The 21791-nt window shown below is 38.4% G+C and overlaps 1 protein-coding gene across 2 annotated transcripts; it reads left to right on the forward strand.

Annotated features, from left to right (window-relative positions):
* Window positions 1–8516: 8516 nt before the first annotated feature.
* Window positions 8517–18227, forward strand: LOC147895012 (uncharacterized). 2 transcript variants are annotated; one of them, XM_087383840.1, is made up of 9 exons: window positions 8517–8680; window positions 8794–8998; window positions 9243–9312; window positions 10965–11125; window positions 11346–11448; window positions 11594–11674; window positions 11781–11951; window positions 17300–17423; window positions 17659–18227. In XM_087383840.1, exons 1-9 carry the CDS (start codon window positions 8653–8655, stop codon window positions 17775–17777), a joined length of 1062 nt encoding a protein of 353 aa, XP_087239966.1. In that variant the 5' UTR covers window positions 8517–8652; the 3' UTR covers window positions 17778–18227. The 2 variants fall into 2 exon arrangements, with proteins under 2 accessions (XP_087239966.1, XP_087239965.1); XM_087383839.1 differs by having other exon boundaries at window positions 11558–11674; window positions 17659–18223.
* Window positions 18228–21791: the final 3564 nt, after the last annotated feature.

Here is a 21791-nt window from a genome sequence, read left to right on the forward strand (position 1 = left end):
GTGTACTTAAAAATGAGAATAGGATCACTATTCTCAGTATTCACACTCTACAAGCCGTACTTGCTACTAATCAAAATAATCATTATCACAAACTCAGCACAGACAACAATTCTACAAAGAGATATTGATCAACAAAGACGATAGAATCCAAGAATATCTGAACATGCGATAATGAAACAGGTAATCAAGTTTCAAGTACTAGGGTCGATACCCAGATCGCCTCTAGGGTCGATACCCGGATCGCCTTCATGGCATCGTAGAAACTTAAAAGATCTAATGGTGATGGTTGAAACATGGGGACTTCCTAACATATTTCTTACACTCAGAGCAGATGAGGAAGATGGTGTGAGATCGATGAAATGGAAGCAATTGCAAGATAAATCAATTAAAAATTCACATGGAGAGATTGTCCAGTTGAGTGTGCAGTACTATTTCATGTTTGACTACAACGATTCTTGTCCATATATGTTATATCTAACAAAGGACTACTAGGAAGAGTCAAGCATCACATAGTGAGATATGAGATCCAGAATCGTGGATCAATTGCATGCTCATATAATGTTGTGGATTGAGGGAAATTATATCAAATCAAATTGATGCACATATACCATACCTGAATGACTTGAATATACTACTTGAGAATTCCTTGGAAAAGAAGCTTCATGATTTAGTGAAAAGAAAGCAAATTCATACATGCTGAGCAGCATGCAATTCGATGGATTCTGATAACAACCATAGATGCAAATATGGATTTCCATTTGCTATCCATTCAGAAACAAGACTGATGTTGGATCCTCTTACACATAGATGGCTCTATTATTGCCCATCCCTTGAACATCGAAATGTTGTTCCATATCATGCTAGCATACTATTTTGTAGCAAGCACACATGAACATTCAAAGGATAACAAATACAGGCCTATCGTACTATCTCTTAAAGTATGCTATGAAAACAGAGCCAATGGGACATATGAACTTGAACATTGAGGATGCAAAGCTCCTTGGACTTGACAATCTAGATCCTTTGAAGTTGAAAATGATAGCTGCATGTATTTTATCAAAGCCAACATCACCAACAGAGGCAGCACTATCATGTTTGCAAATTCCTACTATACAAAGAAGCGAGGTTGTATACTTCATAGACTCATCTCCACCATCCTTGCGCCAACGATATCTTCGAGAGTACTGTGTGACAACAATGCATCCAATAGATACGTATTGTGGTCGACCAAACATCATGGAAAACCTCACATTCTATGAATTCTAGAAAAAATATGAGACTCAGAAAGGCAAGCGCAAGAACAATTCAAATCAAATCATTAAGGATTCTTTTGGTAGCTATCTATATCCCTCCACATGCATTGTACGCTTCATAGATTACCATCCTGTTCATCATTTTGATGGATTTTTCTATAATATGCTACTAAAGCACATACATTTCAGAAATGAAAATGAGCTTATTTCCTAGGCAAATCTCTCAAACTCATACTTCTTGGAATGCCATATACGACAACTCATACAAACAGAAGATGACATTGAATCAATCGTTGAACAATATTGCAAGGTCCACATGCTTATTGATGAGAATCACCACCAACTAACAAATATGATTCTGCAAAAGAGTCCATTACGTGCATTGAATGGAAATTATATAACATCAACAAATCTTGATGAAGGAAACAACATCAACAACACATCTCGAATCTCAATCCTTCGAATGATAGACGAGTTCAAAGAATTTGAGAAAGTAACTCTATCGTCTGAGCAACAAGATGTTTATGATAAAATTACTAAATTACCAAGAGGCCTTCATGTGATTTGTGGTACACTAGGATTAGGAAAGACCTTCATGATCAAATACATCACTCACAAGTACATAGAACAAGGAAAAGTAGTTGTTCTTACAGCTACAACAGGTGCAACGGCACTAAGATTGAGCCGCTTAGCAACTATAGTACATCATCAGTTTGCTCTTCCAAAGAAGCATGACATGTTTGCTGCATTACTTCTAGTAACAGACAAATGCTATCAAGACCTAAAATCTGCAGATGTCATCATTATTGATGAAATCTTGATGATGACTTGCCAAATGCTAAAATATGTATATATATGCAATATTAAAATATTTCCAAAGTGATTGAAGTGATGTTTTCTCAACTATTTGACTAGATAGTATCCTTTTTGTTCTTCACAGGCGATAAGCCTTCAACGTGAGCAAAGCACTACGTTTGTGGTTACTCTATCCTACAATCTCGGGAGCCTTTGAACGGTCTACCTGCTCTTTGAGGTTGATGGAGGAAAAGGCAGAACGGCTAGAAATCTCCTCCTCGTAGGACTAGCAGGCTGCATGAAGATACTCCATGCAAGAGTTCGCGCATTCCGTGAAGAGCTGAAGGCAACGGATGTAAGCGAAAAGAGAGTCCACGCATTTCGTGAAGAGCTGAAGGCAACGGAGGTAAGCGGAAGGAGCACAATTGCCATGAGGGTATATGTTTTTCCAGTTCCTGTATTTCTTGTCAAGAAAAGATGTATTTGAGTATTTGGTTCTAATCTTTTCTTTAGCATGATATCTTTGAGAATTAGGCGTTGTTCGTTGTTGAGTTGTCTTAAGTTTTTATAGAATTCATTATTCGGTGTTAACGTAGTAGTTAATAGTGTGTTTCTATGTTCTTGGTTTTTTGTTTTTTGTTTGGGCATTTCAATTCCAACGTCATATTTGTGGATTTCATGAAGTTTGGATTTAGTAGATGATGATGTGGAAGCACTTGAAGTGGAGTTTGTTTTTGTAGGAAATTGTGGAATAAGTTGATTGTATTTTGCTTTGTTTTTTTAATTATGTCCTTGTTTTCGTTGTATTTGTTGTGCCATGTAGGAGTGTCTTCATCTGGTTCGGTTTTGTGGTATGGGAGATATAGAGTACATTGTTCTTTATAGTAGTTTTCTAAATGGTTGCAAGTTTCACTATAAGTATTAAATTTAATTATTTTTTGTTTTTTTCTTTGTGTTGTAGAAGTTGGTTTTAGTGTATATTCACTTGCAAAAGTAGCTAGCCAAATGCTATGAAGATTGCTTGAACGTTTTAAATATTTGTTAATAATGTTGTCAAAGAAAATGTTTGTGTCTTCTAGATGCATTTGTTGTAGTTGTTCTCGATGTTTCAATAGTATTCTTTTTTCTGGAGGATTTGTGTTTATGTACATGAATTATCTGGATGACGTCAAAAGTGGTAAGGAGAGACATAAGTAAGTTGCTTGTTGGGAGCTTATATGTTGAGTATTGAGTATTGCATTTCTGACTCATTGAATGCAATCATTTGTTGCACTATTTGATTCAATACTGTGTAAGTGCTCCTTTGATCGCTTCATTGGTCTCTTTATCAATTTTTGTCATATATGATGTACAGTATGAAGCAGCTCCATGTGGGTTTAATATGAATTGTATATCAGTATTTGCTTCCCAAAGTGATGACAGTGTTGGATTGAAATTATTAGTAAATATATCTTTTGGCTCTCTTCTTAGGAAATAGATGATTGTAGAGTTGAGATGTACTCTTCTTCTTGTATTCCTAGTTTCTCCAAGAAGCAATTATAGTTTAATGACAATGTTGTTTCTTCCAACAAAAGAGCGTTGATTTTTTTCATGTTATTCTTTGGTGTGTTGCCTACTATCTGTACCTCCAATGGTAATATCACTTGGGTTTCTCGCGTTGGATATCGAGGAAATCCAAATCTACATTTTTTTGTTTTCTTGAAGCATGTTTTTCTATGTCTATGAGTTTGGATTTCTTTTTGTGAGAAGGGGAACAATGAAATGTTTGTTGAGATGTATTTGTCCACAAAAGCCTCTATTTCCTTATTTGTGGATACACCGAAAATTGGAGCAGAATCAATCCGAATAAGTCCATGGTCATGTTGGATTCCTCTATTTTGGAATTCAGTAACAAAGAAGTCATTGACTTTTCCCAAAACAGTGTTATCTTTTTGTAGAAGCATCTTGAGGGCTTGGAATTTGTGGATGTAATATTGAGCAGTTACAAGAGGGTCTGAATGAATCAAGTTCCTCAATTGTATGTTTAAGTTTGCGTGCTTGGATTCTTTAGGTGCATCATTTAGCATTTGCAAACATTCTACCAATGGTGTCCATAACTTCTCAGCGGAGGACAATGTTATGAAGAATGCAGGAGCTCCCAATTGCCGTAACATCGCAAAGACATTCTTCTTTAGATAGTACTTGTAATCGGAAGATGTTCGAAGATGAGAAAAGTCTCGATATCCTATGTTTGATTGCAATAGTTTTTCAATGTAAGTATCTAAGAGTGCATCTTTCACTTGTAGTGTCTATGCACAATGCAATTCGACGATCAATGTTTGTTAACTCCCAAGAAGCAATTACTTGATATGAAGTACGTTCAGGAATAGCATAATTTCTAGGAGCACCAAAGAATAATTTTGGAAATGCAAGCTCTTCACAATGTTTGTCTTTGAAGATGAGTATGGGGAGAATCCTTCTGAAGGAGCAATTGCAATGGTTTGGTTTTCAAAATCAACAACTTGTTGACTTTTGTATATCCCATGAACTAAAGTATCAGTTTGAATATCTTCGTCAATTGTGTCAATATAGTCATCATCTTTGTTTTCATTTTGTAACTCTTCCTCTTGTACAAATTTTACATGGTCTTCCCAAAGAGTATTTATTGTGACATTGTATTGCATGTACAAAGTGCTTTGTAATAATTCTTTTAGAGCAAGCATTGTAAACGTAGGACGAACAATGCCACTCATGTAGTTGTGTTTAAATGAAATTTTCTGCTTGATTGCAACTACAACTGTGTTATTTTCATGGAGGAACCTGGGCAACACTCATTGTGCACAGTCTATGTCTGCAAACGCATTTACGACACTACCATATAGACCGTATTGGCCCTCATAGGTCAACTCTCTAATTTGGGCAAATGGAATTCTAATTGAAACTAGGCGTGCTTCAACGTTATTAAGTTTTGATGTGTAGTTTGTTTTACAAGACATCTTCATATTTTTGGAACATAGCAACGGTACTTTATTATTGTTGATGTCTTTGTAGCAAATAGAACAAAGATAATGATTTGGAGAGTGTACATTGATACTATTTGTTTTAAAGAAAATATTGTGTTTTTCTTTTACTTTGTGCAATTTACATTTAAGTTTCAATGATCCACAAGAAGTGCATGCGTGGCTAGGAGTATCTAATATTTTACGTGCATATTGTTCTTGTGGAGTTATGAGGTTTCACGTTCTTTTGCATTTACAAGTTTTAGCAATTGTACTTGAGTTTGGAATTTCCACTCTTGTTGCAATAGTTGTATTTGTGAAAATAGTTTTTCTCATTCTATATATTTTGTTAAGAGTTGCTTGTAGAGAAAATGTACTCTCCAAAACATTGCTATGAAGCAACAATGCTATATCTTTTGCACATGTTGGATTTTGTAGAATTAGAGTGTGCAACAAGTTTTCATCTTTTTCCGTCCACACATTGTATGTACATTTATATTTGAGATTGCATAGTGGAATGACTCTACTAATGTCCATTGACTCTTCTTAAAGTAAGCTTTTGGTAAGTGCTTGCTTTGCTTTTCCTATAATTATTTTCTTTCCCAACTTTATTCCATCATAACAAATCAAAGTGAAAGATGTGCCAAACATGGTATGAAAACGTTCAAGTATATCTACAATGAATGCACGCAAAGTTGCTGAGTTTTCTACTAAGCCTTGTATGATTTGCTTTGTTATGACTACATCGTTATTGTGCATACTCAAGTTGTGCCATGGTGCATTCTTTGGTGTAAAAGTCAAGCAAATGTTGTCACTGAGAAGACTAAGTAACTCTTCATAACTTAGGGAAGGGTAGAATTGGAGAAGGCAAGTAAGTGTGTTTTTGTTCATTAGGTTATTACATGTAAAATCTTCATTTATCATTAGTTGCTTTTGCCGAAGGCATTCGAGGATATTCATGTTGATGTAATAAAAAATGTAAGCAAAGATAAGGTTTTCAATTTCAATTAAAAGATGTTGAAAATAATCTCAAATCATTCAAAATTTGCATAACACAACAGTGGTGGATATCAATTACGCAAATAAGCATAGATCATACATTTGCATGAAATATAATAATGAAGCCCGAACTATTTACAGTAAAGCTTCTTGTAGGTTTGAGAGTTCTAAGCTTGCTACGAGCCATCATAAGATCTTGATCATAAAGATCTACAAAAGGAATTCCTAGGCCAAGCACAATGTCAACATAGGGTCTTCGAATATGCACAAGAACTTGTCCTCCATTACGTTGCACTATCTCTGTTGTCAATGAAGGAATTTGGGCAATGGCTTAGACACCCTTGCAGGAGAAGCAGTATGGTCGTAGAAGGTCACGGCTCACACGAACTCCACCACAAACCTCGCATACGTACTCCAACAAGTCGGCATTGATGTTGGTGAAGTGAAGAGTACCAAAGACCTAAATCAAAAGCAACAGAAGATTAGCAATGTTTTTCATGAAAAAAATCTTAAGTTTAATTGTTGGTGCCTGAGTTCCATAGCCAATACGTGCGACTTGGCTAACAAAAGCTTGCTTGAGGTCGCCTTTGGTTGGTCCTTCTGGAACCTCGGCCAAGATGGTGAAATCGAACACACAGATTGTTCCCTTTTCCTTTAACAATGATACATTCTTCAAGACATACATGATGACAACTTCTTCATTGGACTCTTGGACTAGTTGAGTAAGAGTGGATTTTCTTTCCTTCACAAAAGACAACTATATAACAAACTTTAGTATTATATTGTTTTGATTGCACAACATTTCAAATGAAGTAAATAGGGGAAAAAACTCAATGAAATAGTTAACTTACAGTAGCTTTGTCTTCATCCCTTGGCCCATCTGTAACTATGATGTGGTCTGCCATACCCTCATCACTTGCAACTTTGATAATAACTATTGCAAGTGTCCCCATAACATTAGAAATTGAGAGTTTTCCAAAGTTGATATTTTCGGCAGCCCGACGCACATTGGTAGATTACGCAAATGACTACATAGATGACAACGCATCTACAAGCAAACCATATGCTATTGCTGAGCAACTTAACAGATTTATGCTTGTGTAGTCGAGGAGACTAGTGGGTTATAACTATGTAGTGGAACAGTAGACAAACAAACAGTGCAACGACTATGTGTTTGGCTCCCTCTCATTCATGAAGGCATGCAAAAGAGTGAAGCTACTTTCTCGCTCATGTAGAATACTAGGAGTCAAACGAACCAGGTGCTTTGTCGCTCATGCAGAATACAAGGTGAACGACCCCGCCAAAAGATTTCTTAGGCTAACAAAACAAATATATGCTGTGTGGTTTGATACATAAATGCAGAGGGAAAACGTGTCAACCTGCTTCCTCCTTGCCCTTCGCTCCACTTAGTTTAGCTACTGGCTGTTGCATCGATGTTTTAACTAGCATGGGGGGTGGCAGGAGAATCCATAGCCAAAGGACATGCCTTTTCAAGACTTGCATGAAGATCAAAAAACTGAAAATGTCGTGGGAGAAAGGACCTCGCAAGACTAAATGTTCCAGAGTCAAAAGTAGAAAATGAAGAAATTGAAGGACATTCGATTGAAGACGAAGGAGTTCCTATCACCTTTCACAAAGGCACCACTATCAGTGGTATCCATGTATTCCGTCGAGGCATCCATAGAAGAAGCAGAGAATGGAGGTAAAAGAAATGCAGAAGCATGATGCACAAGGTACCACGAAGTGGTTGCTTAAATAGGAAAACATAGAAAAAGGCACGAAAGGCATACTGACCTTTGAAATTATGAAGGAAATATTCATAATTGAATTCAGTATCTTCGCTAAGAAGCACAGACAAAAATTACGACGTTTGTCTCTGACAAACGCCGTCAATCAGCAAAGTCTTATTCTCTCCAGGCAATACAGTTTATTGATTACCTTGGAAGGTCTTTTCTTCCCATTCAGAGCAAAATTTGTTCACAAACATATGCGTTCTTTTCCGCTTCTCGCACCATCTCTTATCTATTGCGTTTGGCTACCCTGGGGAATTTGGCGCATCTCTTATTTATTGTGTTCGACTACCTGCAAAAATTGGCGTTGAAGATTAACAGAAGTTGACTCACGCGTTAGACCATGTAATCTTCAAAATTTTAGATGGACAAATCGCATGCATGAAAGAACGTAATATTTGCTTGGGTTTGTGTTGAACATCTATTTTGCTTGCAGTTGTAGCTACGATTGCATCTTGGAAGCCACGAAGGTCTTTTGACGACGACGCCACAGACCCTGCAAACCAATGAATGCAAATTGAAGCTCATTTTAGCTTCCACTCTGAGACGCATGCACAAATAAATAGCCACAAAAGGAACCAATGAGAGGCACCAACGTGGCGGAACTAAAGGAGCCATGCAAAAGAACATTAAATCAATCCTTCTTAATTTTTAAAAGAACGAAATTCTGATTTGCCAAAACTCAAGGGTTACCCCTACACACTTTTGACACACAAATTTTGCCTCGAAGGAATTTAGTCGGAAGACTTTGCAAACACAGGTTGGGATTTTGTGAAGGATTTTCGGGACAAGTTCAAAAATTCAAATTCATGTGGTTGTAGTCTTGACGACATTTCCATGACTGCTTGTGCTACGCATTCATCAGGTGAGTTCAACACTATGATCTGCTTTGCCACACCGTTTTCAATTGCTCATGCATAAACTCCTATCTCACAGAGATTCTTTGCTTGCTGTGAGATTCTATGCTTGATTTTGCAGCTTCCATGAATCATGAAAATGGGCTCCCCGTCGTCAACGTAGATGCTTCTCATCCTTACGAAATGGGTCTCGAAATAGGGCGGAGGTTCGCTCCGCTTATAAGAAGCAGGATCTCCAATGATCCCGTTTTACATTCTGATCTCTTACCTTTTGCTGCCACCACGGACGGGCAGCATCTGATTCGAGCTCTTTCAGCTTCCAATAAGTATTCTCCGTGGCTTGTCTAGGGGCATGAATCTCGGAATTTTCAAAACTACACATCCCCTTACATATAGATTTTGCTAAAATCGTGATCGATAATGTCGCCTTTTCTGCGTACATGGAAGCGGTGATGATTCCTAGCAATTATCATTTCGTTGTTTACTGAAAGACGACCTGATTTGTTTCCTCCTTCTAGCAAGCTTGAACTGAAAGGAATTTGATTCGAACAGCTGCATGAATCTCTACAGGGATGGTTATCCAAGGTACTGGGAAGAGATGGAGGGTACGGCAGATGGCAGTGGCGTTTCTTTTCTTGAGGTATGGTGGTTGCTTGCAACTGTTTAGATGTACATTTTTTCTGTTCCTAGGCTAAAAATGTATAATCCAATCCATGATTTGTCCTGGCGAAACTAGAAGCATCAGAATTTAAGTTACTTGGTTTATCAACTAGGCGGCCTTTTCGTCCATACGGCAAATACCCCACAACCATTCGATCCTCTTCTCTCCAGGTCGCTTTCCAAATGCTGGCTCTGATACCTCTATTACGTCTCCATCCAGAAGATATAGGGTCAGAAAACAGATGATAGATCGTAGCCAAGCATCAAGCTCACCTCCCAGCCATAGATTCAGAGGGAAAAATCAAACTCAGAAACTCCTATAAAGGACCTAAAGCTAGATCCAAGGTTGAGGCTAAAAGTGCCACCTCAACCCTGTGGGGGACTCCCAGAAAATGGGCAGCCCGAGAAAAATGGGCAGCCGCTCCATTCCCTGAAGAAAATAGTCCTCTGGACAGATTCAGAAATGCATTGAATCACCCCTGAGCTAAAAGTCTAGGGGATTGCTCTCTAGCCTTGGCTAGTGACAGGAAACTATGGCATCCCATACCATTGTGATGCACTGCGGGGTGTCCTGCTGCTACCAGAATCTACATGCTATTAGTGAGGAGTTTAGGATCTCCAATGATCGACCTCTAGGATCCACAATGATCGACCATGATGTAGTTATATTTAGTGGGGCTTTAGTTAGTTACCCTAGACTTTCCCTTAGATGCTTGCCACCACGTCTTTAGCTACGAGGATTATCAACCCTTGCTATACATATTACGCCTAGGTCAGGTTAGGTATGAACCAACTAGGGTTAGTTCGGGATTTAACAAGGGCCTTCTATCCTATATACTCCCTTCTTTATACGCTGCTCGATTGCCCTTAGCCTTGGCCTCCATGACCTCTCTTTCCATCGCTCTGTTTGCCATTTTTTATGATGAGACAAGAGGCTCCTTTAAGTTGACCGTCTTTGCCAAGACAATTTGTCTTGTATTTGCATCCTTGGGGTTTGATGATCAAGGGATTCTCTTTCAGTTCATCGTTTCCCACTCTCCAAGCATTCTCAATCTGGGCTTCGTTCATCCCAAACTTCTCATATATATATTTCCTAGCTGTGTCCAGGGGGCTAGGACTCCATATTTTAAGCATGTGCCTCGCGTTGTTTTGATCTTGGCCTCCATTAAAATCTTATTCTTCTGTTGCCTTCCCTTGAGTGCTTTTGAACTTTTCTAGGCATGTGACATTTCTATACCTCAATGTATCCAAGGCACTTTTGTGTCAGGGGTCCATGTGATCCCTGCCTGAGCTGTTGTACCTCTAGCTCCAAAGCCTTGATCCTGGACGCTTGCTCTTCCATCATTTTCTGAAAGGCCTCATTTTCCTTATTCATGACATCGTGCACTTTAACTTGACTGTCTGTGCTAGACAGAGAGATATGATGTGACATTACAGTCTTAATACCACTCAAGACCCAATAGGAGTGATGTGACAAGGAAATAAGATCAATGTCATTGATTACAAGATGGAGCTGTGTGCTGTGTGTGTGTGTGTGTGTGTGTGTGTGTGTGTGAGAGAGAGAGAGAGAGAGAGAGAGAGAGAGCGAGAGAGGTGTTTATGCATCCGAAAACAATAAGAGGCTCATTGCAGGTTCTGCTGCTGAATTTTCGAAAAGAAGTGACACCTTTCTTACCAAGGAAACCCCGAACTCAAGTCAGTTATGCAGAAGAATGTTCAGATGTGCTGGTTTGCAACTCTTTGGCTCTCATAGCGCATAATGAGGATGCACATGTGTCTGTAAAAGATCATGTGTAATTTTCTTATTTCTTTTAATCTGCCTTTGTGTTTCCATGCATCTTATTCAAGTCATTATTTCCATAATTTGAATTAGTCAAAACACTATGGCCAGCAATTTGAAATCTATTTGCATCTTGCTTTTGTGGCAGATGTTAGATGTTGCACGAAGTTGTTCTGTGATGATTAAAGAATTACATAATTTCACATAGGGGAACTTTCTTGTGACCTGCACAGCTATATTGTCAATGCAACCCTCGCAAAAGGAGAATCTTTCATAGCTTTTACATATGCCGGAGAATTGCCAAGCTGTGCATTTGGATTTAACAGTTATGGCGTGGTATGGTTTGTAAACTTTATATGACCTGCCAATAATGTTACAGCTGATCTGAAAAAGCAGGTAAGAAGAATTTGTTTTATCTTACTTATACAAATAGATGGATTTGTAGGGGTTTACCTTGAATGCAGTTCCACCTAGCTTGCAGGAAGTAGTTGCTGGTGGCATTGGAAGAAACTTTATCTCACGCGATCTATTGGAAGCAACCAGTATTGATGATGCATTGAAGGTAAGAACTGGAATGTTTTACTATCTTAAATTCTGTTGGTTGTTTCTGCCCTGTTGTGTATGCCAAAAGTACTATTAATTGTTAATGTTTATACTTTATTTTGTAGCGTATCCAAGTGAAGGAACTATCTGTAGGACACAGCTACAACATCATGGAAATCAAGTCGCGAAAGATGATCAATGTGGAAACCGCTTCCAAGGGCAGGTCTTCAGTAATGGAGATAGGCGCTGAGCCTTTCTTTCATGCAAACATGTATAGACACCTTCAAGTGATTCAGGTAATATGTAAACCTAAAATTGATAAACTCTCACTTGTCATTTGTTTGGAGGTGATCAATGGTATAGGACTGCAGTTTCAGACAAGGATTAGTTGCGAATTGAGTCCATAATTATGGTACTGAGAGACTTTGTTAAATATTGCAAGGAGCTTCCTTGCCTGAACCAAAGATACGACTGAAGTAAAGTGGACAGAATATCAGAATCTTATTTGAGAAGTGATGAGGATGAGACTTGTTATGAGGGCTGAACCTGGTTCCTTGAAGCTGATGATGCTGTCCAATTCCACATAAAGCGGGCTCTGCTTTCCTTTCTTCTTTGGTGCTTTTACTCATTTGTCTACTCACATTTTTCTCGTATCATTGCTATAGTCCTGCCAATTTCCTCATGCTTTCTCTGCTCCACAGAGGCATCTTTTCCTATTCCTGTGACCAAATGTTCAAAGTTTCCTTTTTTCTGTGATCGCCTGTTTTCATACCTACCTTTTCCTCAACTTCTTTGCCTCCTGGTTTGGTTTGCTCTCCCCTTTTCTGTAGGTCTGGTTGCCTCTGCCCGAACCTTCACAGTCTCCAAGGCCACATTCTTTTGATCCTCCATTCAAAGGAGGTAAATCCAGGAACACTTTTCAGCTGTTTGACAGCTGAGTCTCTTGTGGAAAACCCTTATTCTATGAGTTAGGAGCTGAAATTTTCATGAGACACACCTAGTTAACCATGGGAATAGGCACAGTAGGCACATCGTACTTTAGAGGGTTCAAGCAAGGATGGCAACTATAGGTCGTCTAGTCAAGCATTCTATGTTAGTTACATAATAATTCTTCAGATAAAATTGTAGAATGAGAGCTCTGTGTGATGTGTGTCCTGCTTCACACAGTAAATTTCTGTCCTCAGGAGTTTAAATTCTGCACCTTGGATCTTATTACGTTTGCTTGCCATCTGGTCCTATTCCAACCGGGGGACAGAAAACAGTTTGCAATTAATATGCATCATCATACATGTCTTATTACGTTTGCTTGCCATTTGGTCCTCTTCCAACCGAGGGACAGAAGACAGTTTGCAATTAATGTGCATCACCATACATGATAAACCAAGTGCATCACCATACATGATAAACCAAGTGCATCACCATCCTGGATTTTAAATTCGTCCATTTCTTGATTCCAGTGTATTTTGCAATGACAAGTACTTTTTATCTGCTCCTTACAAATTTCCAGGGTTTAGTTATGTAAGTAATGTAGATGTCTACTTAGAAATGCATAATGTCTACTATGGTTGCACATCTTGCCATGCTGGCATACTATCTGGAATGAATGGATTGGGATGCCTACCTGGGAGCATATTTTTAGGCTCAACAGCGTTCACCTTTAGTAAGGGAATTTCCTCTTTTCCTCATCAGTGTAAAGCAGTCCTTTTAGGGCCTTTCAATGTCCCCTGCCCACAAGTCCCTCAATTATAATCATGCTAAAATTAGATACTCTCCTACATCGTAAATTGGCTCATTTTAGGGAAAGAATATCATTTCTATCTTCAACAATAATCAAGGCATGTTTTGAATCCAACTCATCCAGTGCTCCATCAATCCATTCAGTGTTTCTATGCATTTGAATTGGTTTGTCAACAAACTGTTTGCTAGCTTTGATGTTTTACTTAGAGAGGCAGGGTTGAAACAGCCATCCTTGCGAACTCCGGTCTGGCAGTTGGTTAATAAGTATAGAAACAAATCCACTCCAAAGTTTCAAGGTAATGCCAACAAAAAGGAGGATCTTCTTGGCAAAAATGTTGAAGGAGAGTCGTAAGCAAAACACAGGATATCCCTAGCAGGAAATCTGCACAGGAACAAAGAAGACTTGCAGCAGTAATCTCTGAGGATCTAGGGATAGCTGTCTCTCAGGCTTTTTGCTTCCTAATCCTCATCTTGTCCTTATTGGCAGGCTATAGGCTTTGAAACACCTTACAGATATTTATTATGTCTGTCTAGGACCTAGGTTGTTCAAATCCAATGATTCAAAACATGCACAGAAGTTAATCATATAGTTTTATGTACCCAATTATGCAATTAGAAGAGCATTTTCAAATTAGCACCTTAACAAAGACCAAACTATTGCCTTTATCTGCTATGATGGATATGTTACATTGTATGGAGAACTAGAAGGATGATTTTCTCATGATTTATCTCAGCAGTCGTGCTTTTCAGATGAAATATATTGTTCTTTTTGGGTGGCTTATGTTATCCATAACTCTTGGAGTTCCAGTATAGAAGTGTTATCTCATGACTAATCTCTCCTGATAGCTGTCCACGTCACTGTTTACAATTGGGGAAATTACTACAACTCTACAGGATCAGATGTCTCATCATTGAAGAGGTGAGACTAGTCATGTTCCTGTTCGTGCACAAGGTCCTCTCATTTGTAAACTTTTACTCTCGTCTTAAAAAAGTCATGTGGAATACAAAGATCATCATTGGGCTTCATGCTTAACCTCTTAGTTAGTATTCCTTATTCTAGAATAATTGACTGGCTTACTTGAATTTGGCAAACGAAGATTATTACAGGGGTATTATACCTTCTTAGATCCCACCTACTGATGCTCTAGCCCACAATCTTCCAGATTTTGGTGAGATTCTAGGAATCAAGAACAAACCCACATTATCATCAGCCTACAACCTTCCACATCTTAGCGAAACTTTAGGAATCAAGAAAGATCCCCACCATATCAGACCATACACATATTTGTTGTCTTGATGGAAGCAGATGATAACTTGGCAATGATGGCAAAAGCTTGCGGCAGATTTATGAGGATATTTTAGTAAGAAAGTCCATGTATGGTAGGGTCTCTGTCTTCGGGCCCAAAACAGTGTGTATGTCTATTTGCTATTTCTGTTCTTGTTATTTCAGTTATGTGTCATGTAAGTTTTACATCCCTTGAGGTCCTTGCTATCTCAAGACTCAAATACTCCTTAATGAATTCCACCTTTGTATTGGCATATTCTTCACGTTAACGTTTAGAGGTACTAATTGATCTGAATTTTATGTACGATTTAATCTACAATAATGTTTCAGAGTTTTAATCTTTTGATATTTAAGTGTGCTTTCTTTTGATTTTTAATCCTATTCCAAAGTTCTGTTTCCTTTGTTATGTGTCATAGTCATGCTCTCCCCTGACTGCCAATCTTTGGGTGGTGGGAAAAAGTAACACACCCAGAAGCGTCTTCATGGTCAGTGGCTTAAACACATATCTCTCTTTCATCATGCTTTGCCCATGAGGAGTTTTAAGGATGGTTGGCCTATAAAACGAGTCTACCTTTATGTATTCTCTATTCACTTTGCCTATCTAGGTAATTACATAAGAGGAAGGTAGCTCAATGCTAAGTCCTTCGAAAATGCAAGTCCTTTTTTTACAAAGTTGAAATGTGGTGATTCCAAGCTGTATGAACGGGTAAAATATGATCTTCTGAACATTCCAAGGATGCAAGCCAATGAGAAACCTATGGATACCTGGGTGCATGTTCTGCTTGTTTACAATAAAGCATAGAGGAGGAAAGAGCTATAAAAGCTGTTACGTCCCTTAATGAGTTTCCAAATGGCAGCATGTGCTGCAGAAATATGACTTTTTGAATTGCATATTGAAAGACTGCTCCTGATTCCAGAAGTTTGGTTCAACTGTTCATACAAGAGAATTGAAGAAACTCTAGCGATACTTATGAAAGACCACGTGTTTAAGGCAAAAGGAGACGAGTATAGAGGAATGAGATCCATCATCACAGGCATATAATCATCGGTGGTTTGGCACTAGGCAGATGGCATTTCTGGCAGTAGAAATATCCAGGGGAAATCAAGTTTGATGCATGAGTTATTCTGTTAGGCTTGTATTCCATCAAGTACAGATGTGCTTATCCTGCAGCTCTGGTCATAGCAAGAAGAAAACAAGTCTCCTAGAAGTCGCTACCTCAGAAGGGAATATTGGCTAGACTGAAATTCTAAAAGGTAAGGTGTTGATATTTGTAAGAAATCATTGAGATTTCTACTAGAAACCCGCATAAAAGATTGAGGTGTATCTTTTATTGGAATTGGAACATCATAAAACTCTGGTATTTGATCTGATTGATTGCCATGGGTAGAACTCGACTTTCAATAGTGTGCTCGGAGGGAATGGGCAGTGTGGAGTTGGGAGGGAATCCTATCTGATGAGTTGATTAAGCTCTCTTACTGATTTTACAAGAAAGGTGCATCCAAGCCTAATGGGAAGGAGGAGAAATTGGTTGCAAGAGGTGCCCAAATAACAGAGCCACATAATTGTTCATGCAAATAAACAGTCCACTTTGCACAGGTGTACACGTGTTTTTGCTAAAAAAGTATTTGTTTATAATCAAGATATATTTTATCTGCACAACTCTCAACTCCAAGGGCAGAAAACAAATGATGCAAAACTTGCTCAGACCTTAAGGTCATAGCAACCTTAAGGCAAAGAGCAAAGAAAGGGCTACAGATATTATGTCCAATCAATTGAAAACATGGCAGAGGGAGCTAGCGCTAGTGAATGCCTCCCATGACTGTGCCAGAAAAAAAGAACCATATACAAATCATGGTCTGCTTGGGGAGTTCGACTTGACATCCCTTGCAAATACGACAGAGATTTGTCAAATCAGGCCAGCTGATTGCTAAACACTCCTGAAGGGGATGACATGATTTGGAGGTTTTGTGAGCATTGCGTAAAGATATGCCAGGCAGCCAAACTCGCAAGAATCTCCTGGACAATGTCCATGGGTTGAGCTGAGAGAGGGTAGCCTGAAGGAACTGGTGAGAAAATCTACGTCAAGATCTCTTTGCCCCTTCCCTTCTGTATAGGGCTGCCGGCTTGTTGTCTTAAAATGTTGCCCAATTATGCTTCTCAAGATACAGTGTCTTATAAATATGGTTTGAGGCTTAACAAAGTAATTAATTTTAGACGTCAAATATGCCAAGCAATCCAATCAAACATTCAGTTGTCATGAAGCTCAGAGATTTTCCAGCAATTCCTTTGAGCATAAACCTTTATTCAGTTGATTCATTAACTGCAACTGTCAGATGAGGCGATGAATGTTTTGAAAAACCTTGAAACTCTATTCAGGTGATACCCAGGTGTGACTGTAACCTCAAGCAACACCTACAACTCTGTGTTTCTAAAATCAGAGAAAGTGCTGTGTAATTTGCTTTCTCTGCTAACAGGCTCAACTGTGCAAGAAAATTTTCAGCACGTTAGATGCAAATACATGTAGAAGTTGAGATTTCTTTTGCAAGTTCAAATTCTTGATTTAAGAGTTATGAAGCTCTCCTTACTTATTTTTAGTTCATTTTGTTAATATCTTTGTAAAGGATGAGGACCAAAGTTCTTTTCATAGGCAAGCACGAGCAGCTGAACTCTCAGTGTCCACTAAGCAAGATATTTTGAGATTATTAGGTGACGGCAAAAATACAGAGTATCCTATTTACATGCAAGGTAAGGTGGTTGTCGAACTCTTCATGCTTTTATGGCATTATATTTCATCCTCGTAAAATAAATGACTTGGTGCTGTAGTTTCAATGAGGGTCTGGGATTAAAGCAAGGCATTGAGCGTATGTTGCAAAATTAGTGCTACAGAGCACACCATGATGTTTAATTGAACTAACAATATGATAGGAATTTGACTACTTTTTTGTGCTTTTGGTACGCTTTGGGAAAATATCTTGGCCAGGTCCAAAACTATGCACTCTATGTACCATTCTCGTCGACATGGATGCCAAAACGTTAACAATATACAGTGGAAATCCAAGCTTTGAAATGGTTGAGTTGGTACTGCCTCTTCTTTCATGAGCGCAAAAGATTTCTCGTAATGATGTCACATTAATTATATGCCATGTTTGGTGAACGCTTATATAGATTCAAATCATTCAATAATGTTAAATTGTCCCAAGAGTAATTCTATCATCGGCTAATAGGAGGCTGATCCAGCACATTTGGGATTTCATTCTTAATCTACTTGTCTAGGGGAGGTGATTTTCAGAAATTTGCAGTACGTAGATAGGTGTAAGCACGCGACAGCTGCATGATAGGTTACCTAGGTAGGTGAAGCACGTGATAGCTGCATGATTTTCAAAAAATTGCATTACGTATGTAAATGTAAGCACGTAACAGCTGCATGATACTAATCATGCACTCTTTGCCTTGCCTTACATTTTTAACTGAGCACGTAACAGCTGCATGATACTAATCATGCACTCTTTGCCTTGCCTTACATTTTTAATCAACAGTTAACTTCACAGATTCTTATAAAGGCTAACTTGTGATTCTGAAGAAAACTTGATTTGGAGACTTGATAGCGAGCATTTATTACGAAATCTCTTGGGAAGGTACATGACATATGGATGTACTTAAGCTAGTCAAAACAAAAGAACAACTCAATAACTATTGTGTTTCGCAATAAGCAGTAGCACTTGATCGTGCATGATTATTAGTATAAAGTGGGGTGAGTGAGATCTTGTGCCTCTTCACATGAACAAGAATGTCTCACATGTAAGTACCATGTGTGCATCATGGTGGTAATTGTAACGAGGATTTATTGTGTTTTTATAGGAAACGTGTAGTTACATGGCCCGAGGATGGACAGCTACTTGTGTTATTATAGGAAACGTGTAGTTACGTGGCTTGAGTATGAAAGCTGCTTGTGAGCTTAGGTAAACATGAAATGTGCTCACGTGGAATTTATACTTTCGATAATAAATGAGATCTTGATAGATTTGCAATATATTTTAAGTCATTGTCCTTGTGGGACACAAAGCTAGAATTAAAGCATGGTTAGGACTTTCCACTAGGAATTGGTAACCAATGATAAGGAAGCATTAGTGCAACATGGGAGTGAATTTTCTTTGAATGAATGTAGTTGTGAAAGTTAAAGAAACTTAAATAGCTTGTGGATAGCTTAAATAAGGGATAAAGGTGAAGCATTATTGCTTTTGTATGTCCTTTGAGAGCATACATGGTCAAAGGCACAAATATGTGGTAATCATGGCAATGGAAGGTGAATCTAGGATAGGGAGAAACTTTGGTTTCTAGAGTAAAGGCGATGGGATTAGGGTGAGATTAAGCACGCATGACCATCAAGCTATGAGAAATTGGATAAGTAATATCTTAACTCCTCACCATGATACTCACGTAAGGGAAAAGCATCAAATTAAGTAGTAATGAAGTTTGGACACATGGAACTTTACTTGGCATTTGATTGTATGAGGCCAAGTTGAATTTGTGATGTTGCTCACAATTGTTATCCTTGTGGAGCATGTCAATTTCAGTAAAGAATTTATGCAATTCTTTATTATGAATTACGAGCCTTGTTGTTGCATTGCCTTCAAGGACCCTTAATTTGTTGATATATTTAGTCGTACATGATTCAAAAGGTGAATTGAAGATTAGACTTTTATTTTAAGGATGCTTCAATAAATCTTTTAATGAGTGTTTATTTGAGGGATATCCTTAGCATTATGTCTAGGGCCTAAATAGTTTTCAAGGGAAACAATCAATGCCATTGCATTACCTTATGAATCTTGATGCCCAAATAAAGGCCTTGTTATTTTTATTGGAATGAAAATGTACGCGTTGCATTTGTGTTCACACATAGCTCACATACTCAACACGTACAATGGTGAGGGAAGAGAAGACTCTAGCTCGTTTGCTATACAAAATGTATTCTTCTCTCTTCTTAAAAAGATGAACATGACACAATATGTATTGAATGCTAATGTGGTTCTCTATATTTGTAACCGTCTACCCCATGTATATAATATATACACTTAACCCACCATATGTACATGGATGATGAATATTCCAATGACACATGCTTTAATATTGTCCTATCATTGGATAGTACACACTACATCACATAGAGATTGAACTTTTCAAGCTTCTCATGAGGCAAGGCTTTTATGAAGAAATCTATTTTGGTCCTTGGAGAAATAGTGGACTGGTTGAAGAATTCCTATTGATTTCACATGAAGTGGTAGTGGATCTTAATGTGCTTTGACCTCTCATAATCTTTTGTATCCTTTGTCAAGGAATTGCACTTTGGTTGTTGCAAAAGATCATGGAAGAACCATCTTGGCCTGCACCAAGATCCTTCAAGAGCCTTCAGATTGCTTCACATGCACATCGTGCAAGAGAAAATATACATAGCCTTCACATTGCTTCTCTTGCACATCGTGCAAGAGAAAATATACATAGCCTCAGTTGTAGGTATACTTAGAAATATACTCAGCCTCAGATGTAGATAATGCCATGGTTATTGCTAGACCAAGACACATACTATCATTCACCATGAATGTATATTCTAAAATAGATGTGCCTCCCCAACTTGCACATCATATAATCTCTCAAGCTATGGTTCTGCATATGGGCTCTCTTTCAAATGTGCTAGCCTATGGTTGGCTATCCCACTTAGGTATTTGAAAATTTGCTTCACGACATTCCAGTGATGGACACACAACTTTGCCATGAATTGGATCACAAGCCCTATTGCATAGCAAATATCAAGTTGTATGTTGCCATCAAGTAGATGAGCTTACCAACCACTTGTTGGTATAATGTAGGATTTGAAAAATCCAACTTTTGCATGTTGTGCTCAGCCTCAATAAGCATACTTAAAGGTATGGCATTCATGTGCTCTAGTCCCCATATATCACCCAATGACATTATTGTATATTAGACTACACAAGCCCCCAATGCCATGATGCTTCAATGAGGCTATTTAGCCCCTCTTTCCATTAGTCCATATATTCATTTCTTGGTGCCACGTGAGGTGGTTTGGTCCACAAAGGCCCATATTCTAACAAGATTGAGATTTGGCAGCTATGTCTTTAGATTGGGATGTGTGGCCAGTGTCTTGCCCTCAAAAGTGGGGGCATTAGCGTAGTCCATGCATCAGATCCTTGTGTCAAATGCATCACTTCGGCAAATATTCTACTCGTTAGACATGTTGTAAAAGTGTCTAGCTTTGGCATCCATCTAATCATAGACATCCTTCTCTATTTGTGTGGCATTTTGTGCTGGGTTAGGCACTTTCCCATTAGCAAGCACCCATGACTTCCATCCCACAAAGTTGTCTAAAATTTCCAAATGTGAAAGTTATTCCCATTATATACGTGTGTTTGGCTCACAACATTTTCCCATCGATGTCATCCTCATGATGACTCATATACTTGGAATACACAAGCATATTGACGATTGGTCTTGTGATACCACTGCCCACCAAGTTCCTAAAAAAATGCCAATTGAGCAATACACAATAAAGAGCAAGATGTGCTCTCCAATTTGGTTTAGAGACCTGTTAATTTTGGAGTTCTAAGCAAGAGTTATGCCTCCTAAATATTGATACTTTTTGATGCCAAAGAAGGCAAATATGTTCTTTGGGTGCAAAATCAAAGACCTAAAAGTTTAAAATGTTTGCCTAGGAGGGAAGATGGTAACCTTTGAGACCTCCTTTGAATTCTCGAAGCATGATTTTTTTATTTCTTTGGGAAAAGGTCGGTCATATTTTGGTGATGGAGATTTGAGCAATGAAGCCTCCATGTGGATGATTTTTAATTTCTTTGGGCAAAGGTCAGCTTTTGGTAATGGAGATTTGAGGAATGAGGCCTTCATGCGGAGGATCTTTCCATTGTGTTATGAGGAATTGAAATTGATATCTTGCACATATGCTGAGGAACTTACCATTAGGCCACATAAGCCCACGTGTAATAAAGGCCATTAAGCTATTATGGCCTTGTCTTTAGGACAAAAGACATGTGGAGATGGAAGGGTGCCCTAAGTGAACCTTAGGTGAATTTTTAAAAATTGATT

Source organism: Dipteris shenzhenensis, chromosome 13 (genome assembly GCF_047967505.1).
Source record: "Dipteris shenzhenensis isolate YYH24624 ecotype China chromosome 13, Dip_SZ_1.0, whole genome shotgun sequence".
Classification (NCBI taxonomy): domain Eukaryota; kingdom Viridiplantae; phylum Streptophyta; class Polypodiopsida; order Gleicheniales; family Dipteridaceae; genus Dipteris; species Dipteris shenzhenensis.

Coding starts and splice junctions, on each gene's coding strand:
- LOC147895012 (XM_087383839.1), top strand. CDS start 8,653: ATGACTGCTTGTGCTACGCATTCATCAG. Junction 8,681..8,793: donor TTGTGCTACGCATTCATCAG/GTGAGTTCAACA, acceptor TTGATTTTGCAG/CTTCCATGAATCATGAAAAT. Junction 11,126..11,345: donor GTGTCTGTAAAAGATCATGT/GTAATTTTCTTA, acceptor TGACCTGCACAG/CTATATTGTCAATGCAACCC.